The sequence below is a fragment of the Idiotropiscis lumnitzeri genome, chromosome 1, assembly GCF_059441095.1.
Source record: "Idiotropiscis lumnitzeri isolate Australia: NSW breed Sydney's pygmy pipehorse chromosome 1, RoL_Ilum_1.0, whole genome shotgun sequence".
NCBI classification, from domain to species: domain Eukaryota; kingdom Metazoa; phylum Chordata; class Actinopteri; order Syngnathiformes; family Syngnathidae; genus Idiotropiscis; species Idiotropiscis lumnitzeri.
Genome location: NC_142391.1, coordinates 24,090,063 through 24,104,198, shown reverse-complemented (window position 1 = coordinate 24,104,198; position 14,136 = coordinate 24,090,063). Strand labels below are relative to the sequence as shown.

Below are 14,136 nucleotides of genomic sequence, written 5' to 3'. Positions count from 1 at the left end.
TCAGGTGTGTGTACCTCCAACACAAGCATCCATGACAAGCCTGGCAGATGTCTGCACATGTGATTAAACTGTTGTTTTACATCAATAAAGCTTCCTGCTTTATGGACAATGCCGTGGTCACACTTAAGAGCCGAGGTGCTGAATATCGGCTAATAATTGGTATCGGCCCTGAAAAAGCACATCTGTCACTAGTGCATGTGTTTTAGCCATATAAATGTCCTTTTTTGTCACGAGGGCGTTATGGATCATGGTCGTCTCCAAACTCAGAGGTTAGGGGTTCGATCTCCGGTCAGTGCAACCATGTCGAAGTGTCCTTGAGCAAGATATCGAACCCCCAGTTGCTCCTGATGCTTCATCATCAGTAGGTAGGTGAGGAAGCAGCGTGAAGCGCTTTGAGTACCCAAGGTAGAAAAGCGCTATACAAGTGACAGCCCATTGACCATTCATACGTCTGCTTAGAAAGTGCATGGACCTATGTGCTCCCCCCACCCAACACTGATGAAAAACTGCGGGCCCCTCCAGATTTTAAGTTTCCCATCCGTGTTATAGTCTATGGTCATACAAGCTATTCACAAGTCCTCTTCTATCATGATACCCACTTTATCATATCATTTGCCATTTGTGAAACGGCTTTCATCGAAATTGTCCGTGATGTTGTTAGACTCCTGTATGTGTCATGACCATAGAAAGAATGCAAAAAAAAAAAAAAGCTTGAGAAAGTTTGCTTGAAGTAGCTCAAAACGACTGAAAAGCAATGTGCATTGACCCTGAACCAGGGTTCGTGGTTAACCGCTTCCCGATTGCCCGGGGCAAGTGAAATTTGGCCACGGGCAAGGTAAAATTATGGGCAACTTGCCCGACCGGGCAAGCATTTTTTAAAGCAGCCAAATATCATAGTTTTTAAAGTTGACTTTGAACCCTGCTGAACACGACTTGCATGTAAAAAGCTAATGGAAATTCTAATGAATAATGATGCATACAGGGTATATATATATGGTTTCTCCTATAGGGCACATATGACATCATTTCTGTATTTTGAGAGGAAGAGGCAACGCTGCATGTGGGTTTCTTTGATATGAGTTTCCAATTGCTTCTTTTTCGAGTTTATATTGACGTAAAAGTTGAAAAAGCAGTTTTGCCAAAAGATGTTATAAAAGAAATTATGTGGTAGTAATAGTGCAGCGTTGGCATTTAGCACCAACTTTTGATTCTATAACAATTTTATAATAAATCGAGCTTGATCCACAGAAAAACACACCCATATACTTTATGAGCCATATTAAAATGGCCCAAATTCACAGTTTAACAACGCTGCTACAAGATGGATACCGTTGGCCAAGGATGTTGCTTGAAGTGAACTTCCAACCTGTGCAGAGGAGACCCAACTGCACTTACACTGGGCCACTAGTGAGACATGTTTCAGACACGTACCTGTGTACTCTTAAATGTAACTGTCATTTAATATTAAGCACCTTAGTGGAGCATCTTGACCTTTATCAATAAGTCATGACAAGACAAACAATTGAGTTGAACCTCTTATTTTTTGAATAATTTACCACAGAAAGGGAATTTATAATTCAGAAGCAAATACACATTGTATTAATATGAAATGTGACGATTGGAGTAATGAGGTTATTGCAGCGGACAATTCAAATGCTTGGGAAATTAACTCTTGACCAACTTTGGGTATTCAAAATCATATTTTAAATGGGAATGGGAGATTTGTGGATGTCATAGCAAATATCTGCTTGGATGTAGCGCCCACAGCCGACATGATGTATTCTTTAGACAGCAAACTAGTTGAGACAAAACTGATTGGAAATTTTGTAGACGGGGGAAGAGAATGTTGCCTTCTCCTACTGGCATTGAAATTTTCGCTTTCCACAATAACATCAACAAGGACTTTTGGATAAAATGCAAGCAGAATTCTAGTTAAGATAAGATGTTTTACGACAAACTTTAACAATTTATTTGCCGATGTTTCGTCGTCCTTGGCTTGCTGCTCTAAACTGCTTGTCGGATGGCTGAGCGCGGTCCGCTCATAACTTCCGAACACAGCTGTTTACTATACGCTTATCTGGCTCGACTGACTGAGCAGCACATTTGAATAACGTTATGAGTTTCCGAACATAACGTTGTTCAAAAGTGCCGTTAAGTTTATTAATGAAACTGGCGAGATAGAACCAGAGATGTGTGATCGAAGCCAATCATTTCACAGGGCAAATCGAGATTGGTCAATCACATGCCTTGTATGAGTGCCTGCGCTTATGTACAAAGCCTTCGAGTAGACTCATCTCGTTGAAACAATGAGAAAACCCGGAAAGCACTGAAGCCGTAAAACGTGGCGCGCAAAGCGGTGAGGGAACTCTGAACTTTCATAATTTTGATTTTATTTGAAAAAAAAATAGTTCATTTTCTTTCATATTAACTCATAAAACAAATAGCCTCCATATTGTTGAAAAATAAAATAGCTTGCATTCAATGGCAAAAAAGTTGATGAAACTGCTATTTCTTTTGCTAAAATTTATCATCCTGGCAGAATCTGACACAGGTTCACGCCTAATTTAAATTTGACTGAAATACAGCATAGCCCATTTTAACTGTCAATTGGGTGATTCAATACACCCTTAAACAGCCTTGGAGGAGACCCCTGCAGATGTTGAGCAAATGTTTGGTTAACATATGGAGGCCCGCTGCTTTCTTCTGGCACACTCCAGCGGTCGCGCAAGCTTACTATTTCCTTGTTTCTCTTCAAGCGAGTGGCGGGGGGGAACAACATAATCTGAAGGCAAGGCTGCCATGACTTCATTGACGGGAAGACGTACGGAGGCAAGGAAGCACGTGGTGTGGGCAGTGACTGGTTGCGGTTTCATCTCGGCAACAATTCTTTTGTGAGTCACTGAATACCAAGTGACACAGCCGTGAGTCAGTGATAATACATTCACAATGTCGGAATGTAATCTTAAACATTATACAAATGGCATCAATAACTTAATAAAAGAATATATCATGCCAAAACTTTGTAACCAAAAACACGTTCCCGTTGGCAATGATTTTTATTTATTAATGTTTCATTTTCCCATCAAACCACAATCCATTCGTTTCAGTCTATTTGTACAAGGTGAGTCAGAAAGGTTACAGGACATTCCAACTAAATTACAAACTCAGATTCTTTTCCTCCTTAAGTCTGCCGCACACTGCGGCATGCTTCCGAATCCGACTAGGAACAGACCATCCAAGAAAAAAATGACAGTTGGCCATTCAACTCCGCACATTGGACGATTTAATAAAGAGACTCCATGCGATGTGCACTGTGTGAGCCCGTATCACGTTCTTAGGCTCCTCATATAAGATGTTGTACCGCATCACGTTGGAGTGTCAGTCAGGGAGGCCGCAGGTTGTTACAGAAAGAGGACATCGGTGAGAATAAAGATGGAAAAAAATGGGGATATATTGAAAGGTGGTGCATGCTCCCATTCATCTGAATGTAAGTGGCGCAGCACGTACGACATTTGCGTATATTTATATATATTTATATGTTTTACGGCAAGCTACACTATTTCATCCACAGGTGTGGTACATATGAAATTATAAATATGGTTTAGTATTATTGTGAAACAATATGTGCACTGTATAATGTATCTATTTCCTGGCGACGCGTGGTGGGTGGCTGCGGCTTCCTCACTTAAGTGCATTTAGATTGGCTAAGATTTGCAACACTGCCACACAGTGCAACTGCGATTTAGAACCATTTATTGCGACTCGGCCACTCATGAAATCTTGTCGCGGAAGTGTTGAGTGGAGTTGGGCTGCATCGCTCCGTGTGCGAGACTATCTACACAGATCAATGCAGCCGAGCAGGCCCCATGTGATTTTGTTCTCCCTCTTTCCCAAACTCAACGAGGTTATCAAGAGGACCCCGTTTTAAAGACGTGGATGACATCAAGATAGATGGCCATGAAGATGGAGCTGCGCGAGATCCTCGATGAATCCTTTCAGGGGTGCACGAAGTCGTGCATGGCAGAGAAGGCTGGAAAAGTTTCTTAGACTCCAGGCCCTGGAGTCCAGGGGGATTGCTTCAAAGTGGATCAGTCCTGGAACTTTTCTGACACCCCCCATATGTGTACATGAGAGGCAAATTTGATTATATTAAAAGTTGTTTGAGTGCAATGAGCAGGGGAAACCAGAGAAAGGACTTGCAGGTCATAAATAGCGTCGATAAATACAAAATAGCATCCTGGTCATCAGAGCTTTAATGTCCCGATGATGGATTTTACATAGTTGAGCGAGGCACACATCACATCAGTAATAGAAGCAGACCTACTTTATGCAAGTCATTCAGTTGAACTGACATGGCCTTCCCAACAAAGTGCAAATGAGGCCTTTGGGCAACATCCATCACCATTCATCCATCCACATCAGCCAGTCACACGTGTCATTGGTGTTTGCAAACAGTTGCAAAAAGTCGATACTTCCAGAAATTGATACAAGGGAGGGTCAAATATGGCAAAGGACACATCGCGCTAAGACCAGTGAGCCAGTGTGGGCAGCTAACAGCCCGCCAGATTAACTGGTTACGTTATGGGCACCAACAAAGAGGACAGTGTTGTCGCGTCCGCTGCGAGCACTTGCAATTTAAATCATCAATGAGATTAGTGAGTTTCCGTGACTGTTGTGACTTGTGCACAAATGCAATCAATCCATACTAATGTCTTAACCCAAGTTAAACTGATTGAGGGGCAGTCAAAAGGTTCCACTTTGGGTCATAATAACACAATCTGGTAGAGGACTTTTCTCACTATCGTTTCCCAGAGAGCATTTCCCATCCCTTTAGAGCCATAACACCGGTGGTCCGAGCAAGGAAATACAGATGGCCCACGCTGCAGGCATCCATCTAAGTGAATCCTTCAGAGACATTGAAATAGTCCTCGGCAGATGATGCATGTGTGAGTTTTTAGGAAAGTGAGGCTCCAGGTTTTTTTGAAACACGCGCGAATGTCATAGCCATAACATCCCATACTGGAGGGGTGAAGCGAGCAAGGAGGACACTACAGTATAGAGTGAGAGAGAAAAGAAAGGTGGAAAAGAATATCCTTGGTTTTTTGTTGTTTTTTTTTTTAAATCCCTGCCTCCGCAAAGAGTGATTAATTGTGTTCTACAGGGAGGTGATAACACGACCTATAACTACATGACTATTCCACGACATTTATGCCTTTGTATCTTGTCAGAGCAACAAATTATCGAGCAAGACAAAGATTTGATACAAGGTTCTGAGTGGGCCATGTGTATGATGACTTCCTACTCAGTGACTATACAGGAGGAGTCAGAAAAGCAAAATGTTCAATAATTCAAGGATGCACACAAAATTAAATGTGGCTACATTACAACTATGCTGTTCCAGTATAAAAGTTGGAGCGCAAACAATAATCGGCTCAAATAGCAAAACAAGTTTATGTGCTTCGGGGGAGGTTAAAATCACGCCGGGACGTTAAAAAATTGAATTGGGGGAATTTGTGCGCCAGAGCCCAAAAACTGTTTCATGGACAATTTGCTAGCAAGGGTGAAGAGTGAGTGCAAAAAAATACTGCTTTTACTTCTTGACTCCAAACACAAGCAAACATTTGTGGCTTCACTTAGTTTAATTTGGCAAGCATTGGTAGTGTTTTTTTTTAATTTTTTTTACAGAAGATAAAGAATATATGCCTGTACCAAAAAGTCGGAAATCTGGTCAATCCAAAACACTGTACTAGAAAAGTTAAATAATTTGGGGAGATATTAAAGGACTAAAGATTAATTTGATTCCTTCCTTTGTCATCAAGCTTCTCAAGAAAACAAAGTACAAGAAACGTAAAACAAGTATTCGTGATTCATTTGCGCTTCACGGCAAATCCACCACTCCGTAATATGTCAATATTTCAACATGGTCCTCAGAATATTAAAAATACGCTTGATTGTGTTTCATGTAACATGACTTGAGAAATTTGAATTATCAACTACAACAAAGCTAACTTCTTAATGTTGAACACACGCTATTCAAAAAGAATCAAGTTCCCCCCAGCTGATAGAACCCGACATCTATTGTACTTGACTCTCAAGGTAGAGCCCCAGATATTAGTGCTGCACCGCCTCTTAATAGCCAATCAGCGTTGTGATCAGAGTAGAGGAGTGATGAACATGTTCCTGCAGAAATCTATTTGTGGCCGTCAAGCAACGTAGCCAGCCTGGACTCATACCACACATGCATGCAACATATTGGCGGTCCTATTCCAAGGTTATACAGCAATAGCCTGCGTCCTCGTACAATTCATTGAGTGGTTGTGTTTGTGTCAAGTCAGTTGAATAGCAGTTTATAAGGCTGATGTTGATACAGTAGAAACTGTTTCGATGTCCTTTCAAGTTCCGCATCGGGTCAAACGTGTTCAACAAATGCCGTGCCGAGGTGTCCCGAGAGGGCCATTGTTACCTGGTTTGGCGTCCTTGCAGCGGGCTTGTCCTGGTGATTGGCAAGGATGAGGAAAGGCAGCGTGCAGAGCTGAGGGTGCTGCAGGGCCGAATGCAGCTCATTACGCGCCGCCTCAAGGTCCTCGTCTGATGAAGCGCTGTCCAATACGAAGACGACACCCTGCGACCCCTGGTAGTAGCGGCACCAATATTTCTTGATGTTGTCAGCTCCTGTGGAAGGACGTGACGCCATTAGATGGTCAACTTTTGGAGGGAGTCATTGTCATTACTGATGTCACCAAAAAGCTATCACGTGGAAAGTAGGAATGAAATTAAATGATTACTATTTCAGGTCATTTAAAATAAATTGTTAACAGTTTTTCCTTGACCTGAATGTGTCACCGGTGTTGAATGCTATACAGTGGTGCCTTGGGATATGAAATTAATTCATCCAGGTTTTTAACTCAAAACAATCATATTATACTTTGTATAAGAAGACTTATAAGCATCCATAAACAGAACGTATGTATATAAGTAGTACATGATCGTTTAATAGCGGCTCCTTTTGATGTGTGCGACTTAGACACCACAAACGGACAAAAAAAAAAAAGAGTTTCACAACTACTTAAAGTGGCCCATCTATGGTGCACCCCCGTCATGTGTTAGCATTAAGCTAGCAGACGTTAAGGTTATGTGGTTGTTTTAAATACACAACATGCCATTTCCTTTGTCCCATGTTTAGTCTGACAGTCAACTTCAAATGGGAGTGACATTAAATTGTTCTCTATTGGCCAAACTGATGATTGTTGCAAAGTCAGCCGAGTTTGCTGCCTCCATATTGCGCTTGATCCTGATTTATTTAATTGCATTTTCACTATTACAGTTCGATTCTAGTCTCATATGATGTAATGCGATATCATTCGAGATGGGTGACAAGATACTCTTGGGGACCTCCCACTTAGCGATCCTTCAACTGTTGTTTTTCTATCAAATTAAAAAAAGAATGTTGAACACATGTGGGATTGACTAAAAAAAAACATGAATCCTTGAAACACATTTTACATTTGCATTTTGTCATTTCTGAACATTTCTCTGCAAAAAAAAAAAAATGCTAGCGCCAATATTTCAGATCACACTGCAAAATGGAATACGTCCTGAAAAATAGAGTGAAGCAGATATTAAAATGGTCGGGTGCTAATGAAGCAAGAGGAAGAAGAGAGTTCTTGCGTAATTAATAGCTTAAGAGCTGAAATAAAGCAACGCAATGCAAAATTAATAACTTGAGATTGCCACTTGCACACAAAAAGCCAGAGGAGACATCTTCCCTCCCCTTTTTCCCCCCTTTCCTCATGTGCTCACGCCGCCTTCGTCCCTTCCTCCCCCTCCCCACTGAGACATCCAGCTGAAGAGGAAAGCTGTTCGACCAAGTGCCACTTGAGCGTGACCCTCTCATCTTTGCCATGTCCGTCACGTCTCATTGGCTCGCTGGCAACTTCTGCCACCTATTGGTGTGACGGCAGGACTTCGAAAACACAAGATCATGAGTCACAGATTCGAAATAATGCTAAGGGCATCATCGAGGACTTCAAGTCTCGTTTGCTCTGAATACTTTTGCGCTTACGGGGGAAGTTTTAAAAAGCATGTGAGACGTTGTGCCTCATTTACTGCAGGGGATTAGGTTAAAATGGGGAATGGTTCATATTAAGTCTTGATTGGAAATTCTGAAATAAAATCAAATGTAGAAATAGAAAGTGACAGGACATGGTTGTCTATGTTGGTAAAATGATAAAAAAAATAAAAAAAAGGTAATTTCTTGCTTAGTCAGGATTAATCTGGTGTGTGTGTGTGTGTGTCATGTGGAACTATTGTTACATTACACACCAGTGCAGCTGTCTTGGACCAAACTCGATGAGAGAGAAATTCTCTGAAGGAAGTCGCGCAGCCACAAGACCGGGAATTCCAGGACAAGTCTTTTCCAATTTGGACCGTTCATCTGCGGTATACACTTGTAACACTTGTGAAAAATTGAATGAGATGTGGAAAAGAGTGAACAAAGAGGGGTCAAAGCGAGGTCTCTGTGGAATCAAATGACTTAACATCTGATCGGAGGAAAACACGTCAAAGCAGCCCACCCACCGGTCCCTCCAGCTCCAGCTCGGCCAAGAAATACTTTGTCAGCCCTCGCTTGCAGATGAAGACAAGCTGAAACAAGGACTCAAATAACTTCATCAACGTGACACATTCTCATTTATTTGGGTGCGCTCTGAGGTCAGCGAGAGTTGCACTGAAAGTGAAGGTAAATTGTGTGAGTTTACCTAGCAAAAATAATTCAAAACAACAATGAGGTTGCTTAGCTTTGCTACAGAGGAAAAAAAAACAAAAGCATTGCTCAAAATCAAGGACATCTTGTCCAGGTGTCGATGTGGGACGGTTTAAAAAGCAAAGGACAAATAATTAAGCCTGCAACACGTTTACTGTGAACCACTTCCCTTTGCGTTTTTCATTTGAACTAGATTAAGAAAAACAAAAACATATTGCCGTGAGCTACTGAGAATCCCTTCAAAAACAAATTACTCTTCCCGACATTACTAATAGAGGCCAGATAGGCACATTGTGTTTATCTTGGCCTACAAATGGATTTTTGTTTGTTTGTTGGAAGAATTTATCAATGGTTCCGAGCCAACTTGAAACCTTTTCTCACACACTCCAACCTTGGACAGTGCACCTGCCATTCACATTAAGTCGCTGTAGAACAGTGCGGTAAGCGTACATCATTAAATTCAACGCGGGATCGCTCAACTGCTTTGCAATGAATCAAATTACAGTCCAGTACATCATGAATGAATGAATAATCTCGCAGTGGCTTGAACTTTGATGACTCCAATATAAACTGTTAAGTACAGTTCAGTTGCTATTTAACTTTTATGCAACTTTTTCTTGTTTGAAAATGTAACTCATGTGCAATGCATTATAATGAATTCATCATATAAGTCGTTATTTTTTAACAAGATTTACTTGCGCTATTTACCTTCAAACTGAACGTGGAGAGTTAATTGGTTTTTTTTTGTGCAGGTACACGGAGTAAAAACTTTGAGAACCACCGGTCTAGAACTTTGGTCAAATCAGCTAATATATAATCACTGAATGAAAAATGTTCTCTAAACAAAATGCTTAGAGGAGCTTTGGGGGTGTCGAGGAGCAGCTCCGGCAGTTTGCTTACGTCGCTGACGAACGAGCCGAGGGTGGATCTAGAGCTGTGACATTTGTAACACAGCTGTTTGGGAGTAAACAGTAAACAGGAAGTCTTGGACTGACACATGCGTTAAGACCCCGGCAGATGTATGTGGGAGACCACACTAGACTCCACAAATTAGATACGGTAACTCTAAATATTTGACATACAGTGCTCAATATAAAGGAGTACATCCCAGCACTTGTTAGAAAACGCTGCGTTTTTAGAGTGCATGCAAAAAAGGTGGCATTTTTTTAACAAATTCATTTAATGTTGGACAAATGAGTACACGCCCAAAAAATTCCAGTAAAGCTAAAATTCAGGACTAAAAGATTGCAATTCGCAATAATTAATTCTAATGGTACTCATATCTGAAAATTGACTGAGCTGGATTCCACATTTAGAAATCAAATTTTTTGTTTCATGTTAACGTTGGTTGTTGTAACAAAAACTGTGGAACTACATACCTCTTTAAAAATCCCCAAATAATGGGCCATATGACAACAGAAAATTAAATGACAAATGACAGGGGGGGGGGGACGAAAAGGAAATAACCACTGCTGATACTCATCAAAAGAAAGTTCGGCAAAAATATTCAATTCCAATAGAAATTTGTGGTAAAAATTAATCCAGAGAACATTCAGGCTTTCGCGCGGAACCAGGATGCTGTGCCAAAAATGAAATGGAACGTCGAAGGCCTCAATTTGATTTCAACCCCCAAAAAAAAAACAAATTTGCCCCAAAATGGCAAAAAAAATCTTCAAGAATCGGTTCCAATCTTCAACCTGAAGATGTCAGGAAAGCTGGCCTTTTCAATCTATTCTCAAACTCTGACATGAATATGTGACGAGAGACACCAGCGCACGTCACAAGACCTCATTTCAGCAAGGAACCAAAGGATGACCGCAGGCTTGGCTTATTCCGAAAGTAGAACTAGTCTAAACAATGGCTGCAAGAGAACAAGAACACAGTCCTGAAGGAGACGTAATAAAGCAGCATTGAAAGCGATAAGACTTCACCATATGTTGCAGCACTTGCTCCTGAAATGAAAGACTCATTTTTTGTTTTTACAGTCTTGCGATATTAACATTAACAACTTCTGTCTTCGTCTTATCACAACAAATGATGCCTTTGCTTTATTGCTCCGCACGGTATCTGTGACACATGGCTCGCACGTCAAAACTAACATTAACTTTGGGGAACAGTCATAAATGAGCCCAGGCGGCCAGAGGTCTCAACTGAGACGAGCCTGTGTCTTACAGCACCAGACTGAAAAGGCCATTGCATAACATTTACTGACATCTTGAGGTTGCAGATTGCAACCGACTTTTTCGGAGACCCTGCTTCCCTTTTCATCTGCAGTTTGTTCTTGATCTATTTTACCTTAACCAGAGCTGCAAAGTAAACTTGAATAATTCTGTGGAAAATTTGTAAAAGTAGTTTTCATGCAACATATGTTTTTTGTCACTCGAGCATTTTTGTTTTGAAGGAACTAGGGGTGTTCCGATTAGAATATCATGCAGCTGATTCCGATCATCCATCAGTGAGATCGGTTCCAATCCTGATCTCGTGTTAAGGAAAGGGGAAGGGGACGCAGATTTACACAAAGGCTGGTCTCTAGTTGGCTGCAGGCTGCAACGAGCTGCGGGTGATTGTTTTTTTGTGATTGAAAATTAAGTGCATCGATCGACATATGCCAATCACGTACTTTTACACATCCGCACGTCCGTTTTTCAGGTGGCGTATCAAATTAGTAAATCGTCCTTTGTGGCATTTCCAATCAATTGCAGCCAAATGACTCCTGCTGTGTACATAGACGTATAAAAATATGTTTCCAGCATGTGCATATGGTAAATATGCCACTGCACTTCCAGTTATGACAGGCACGACACTAAAGAACAACAGTGATGAGTGTGGATTATTTGGACCACCTCTTCATCAGCTGTCATAGTGTGGCATCAAAGCAGACTGTGAAATGGTCTGTCTAGACTTGACGTCATATCCTAGTCCAGCTTGCACACACACACACACACACACAAAAACACACACTTATATCCACAAAATGCATCCTCGCCGCCATGTACATGACAGTGGCTGAGTGACAAATATTTGTCACGTTCGTAACGGACATCGTACCCCAACGGTCAACAGAAAAACATTTGGTCACACTTGGTTTAGTTTTACTGCAGTTATCAGAGCGACCTCAAAACAAAATGCGACTCAAGTCTCCCCGCTGTAATGCTCACTTTTGGGCATATATTTTGGTAAAAAATGTCTGGATCACTGAATTTAATGACTATCACATCACAGATAATTTATTTGGATGGTTTCCGTTCAACGTTATCACGACATCAGATTAGTTGGGCTGTCATAAACAAACTTTTTAGAATCGATTATCGAATCAACTAGTCCATCAATTAATTGAGTAATCGGAATTGGGAGTAGTTTTGTGAATAATGTGATTTAATAAACAGTATGCACAGCAAACATATCATTTGGATAATTACATTTCTTCAACATCATCCTGTTCACGGAATCCACTGAAGGTGCTTCCTATTGTCCAAACATTGGTAAGACATGAAGACTAGCGTCAGAAGAACACGAGTTATCATGCTTGACCCATGATCCTCAAACTATGGTATGCGGGCTCCCGCTGTGGTACCAAAAAGAATCATCATCATCTTGAACTTTTAAGTACATTTACTTTTAATGTTTCAGAACCGTTGCTGTTTTTAAGATATTATATTTGGTACATTTTTTATACATAAAACATTTTAAAAACCAACAACTTAAACATAACTTCTGTCCAATATATTTGCATAAATCATTCTGAAAGTATATTTGTGTTATGTTCCTAAATTGCAAGTCAAAAGTATGGACATTGACGTGCTACAGAATAAGAAACCATGAAACCACATTTCTGACTGGCAGTGTATTTTGCATTAGCCGCCATTTTCATGTATGTGTTAGTTACTATGTGAAGTTTATAAACCAATGAAACCGGATTATACAGTTCCTGAACATTTGGGTTAAACTCCATCTTTTTTCATGTCTTCGACTTTGACCAAGTTCCAGTTTTTGATCATGAAGTCAGACGTTCACCTGTAACGTATGTATTGCTGCTAAGCCCGGTGTGTAACTCTCTCTGCATTTGAGTTCACAGTCCTGGATTTGTCATAAGCTCAAGCTGTCCTTTAAACCAGAGGGCCAAAGCAGCTTATGAGCGGGGAACCCTGATGTATGATGCCAGTAATACTTGTGGGTGCTCTTTCCATGCCCGTTGCAAGCCAGCATTTCTCACTCTCTTTGTTGCCAGTGGCTCCTTTATTTTGGGCCAACCCATGGTTGGCTTTGCTTGCTGATTTGAACACATTGTCTACCGTTAATGAAGTCCAAACACTGCACTTGTCTGCATTTTCATTTAAAGCGTTTCCTCATTTACCCAGCGAAGGACGATAGTCCGTTTATTACATGAGATGGGCACATTCTGTCCAATCCAAACCATTTACAGTATATTGAAGCACAGGGTTACTATTAAAACTGTACATAATGTTACAGTGGTGCACAATAATATTAAATATAAATTTTAATAGGGATAGACCGACATGCGTTTTTCAGGGCTGATGTCATGGAGGCCAGTAACCAATATTTGAAGCTGAAACTTATTTGTAGAAAGAAGGGATAAATGGTGTAAATATTTTGCTAACTTAAAATTCCAAAACTTGACTTAGTTTAAAAGCTTTCAAGCACATGTTTATTAAATAACTTTAGATATTTTCAACATGTAAAATAGATACCTTTGCTTTAAAAGTCTATGAAAAAGTGCAGGGAGCTCCTATTATCGTCAACTTTACTTTTCTCCAGAGCCATGTCGTTCAATTACCTCTGCAATGTTACAATGGCGGAGGGATTAGATTTAGCCTCAAGGCAAGGCAACCTACTGCGGTGAGCTGAACTGCTCCCTTGTGTTTAGAAGACATAAAAGAGCTCATAGTAATGTTACAAGGGGTTGTGAGTTGTAGTAGACTGACATTTATTAAAATGTTGGCAAAGTCTGTTGCATTACCTTCCTCTGCTTGCGGGAATGCCCCCGTAGTGTGTGTGTGACTCAAACTGAAAAAGCAAACAGGCAGGTTACTGCCGATTGGCCGCTACACACTGCACAAGGATCCAATCGAATGGTGCTGTGGGCGAGCCAAACAGCTTCTGCAGGCAGAGGCATGGGCACAGCAGAAAGAGAGAGAGCAGCAGCGAGCCAAAATAAAACAGCTTTTGATTTATTGCCCTTGATGTTGGCAAACGGCAAAATAACAAATATCGGCCCCGATAATCGGTCTATCACTAATTTTTAGGACTAAAACCTGCCTCATTTTTTGATGAACACTAAGGGATATTTTCTACCTGTGTTTTGATGTTGGCAAATATGGTGTTACATGGAGAACAAAGAATTATTGAAGTGGAAT

The 14,136-nt window shown here is 40.8% G+C and overlaps 1 protein-coding gene across 2 annotated transcripts in view; it reads right to left on the bottom strand.

Moving 5' to 3' along the window:
- LOC148343877 (ADP-ribosylation factor-like protein 15) overlaps window positions 1–14,136 on the bottom strand; it is an 89,118-nt gene that overhangs the window by 35,744 nt on the left and 39,238 nt on the right. For both annotated transcript variants that reach the window (XM_088290927.1, XM_088290918.1), the window contains exon 4: window positions 6,464–6,672. In XM_088290927.1, the coding sequence (XP_088147053.1) occupies window positions 6,464–6,672 (209 nt within the window). The remainder of the gene's footprint in view (window positions 1–6,463; window positions 6,673–14,136) is intronic.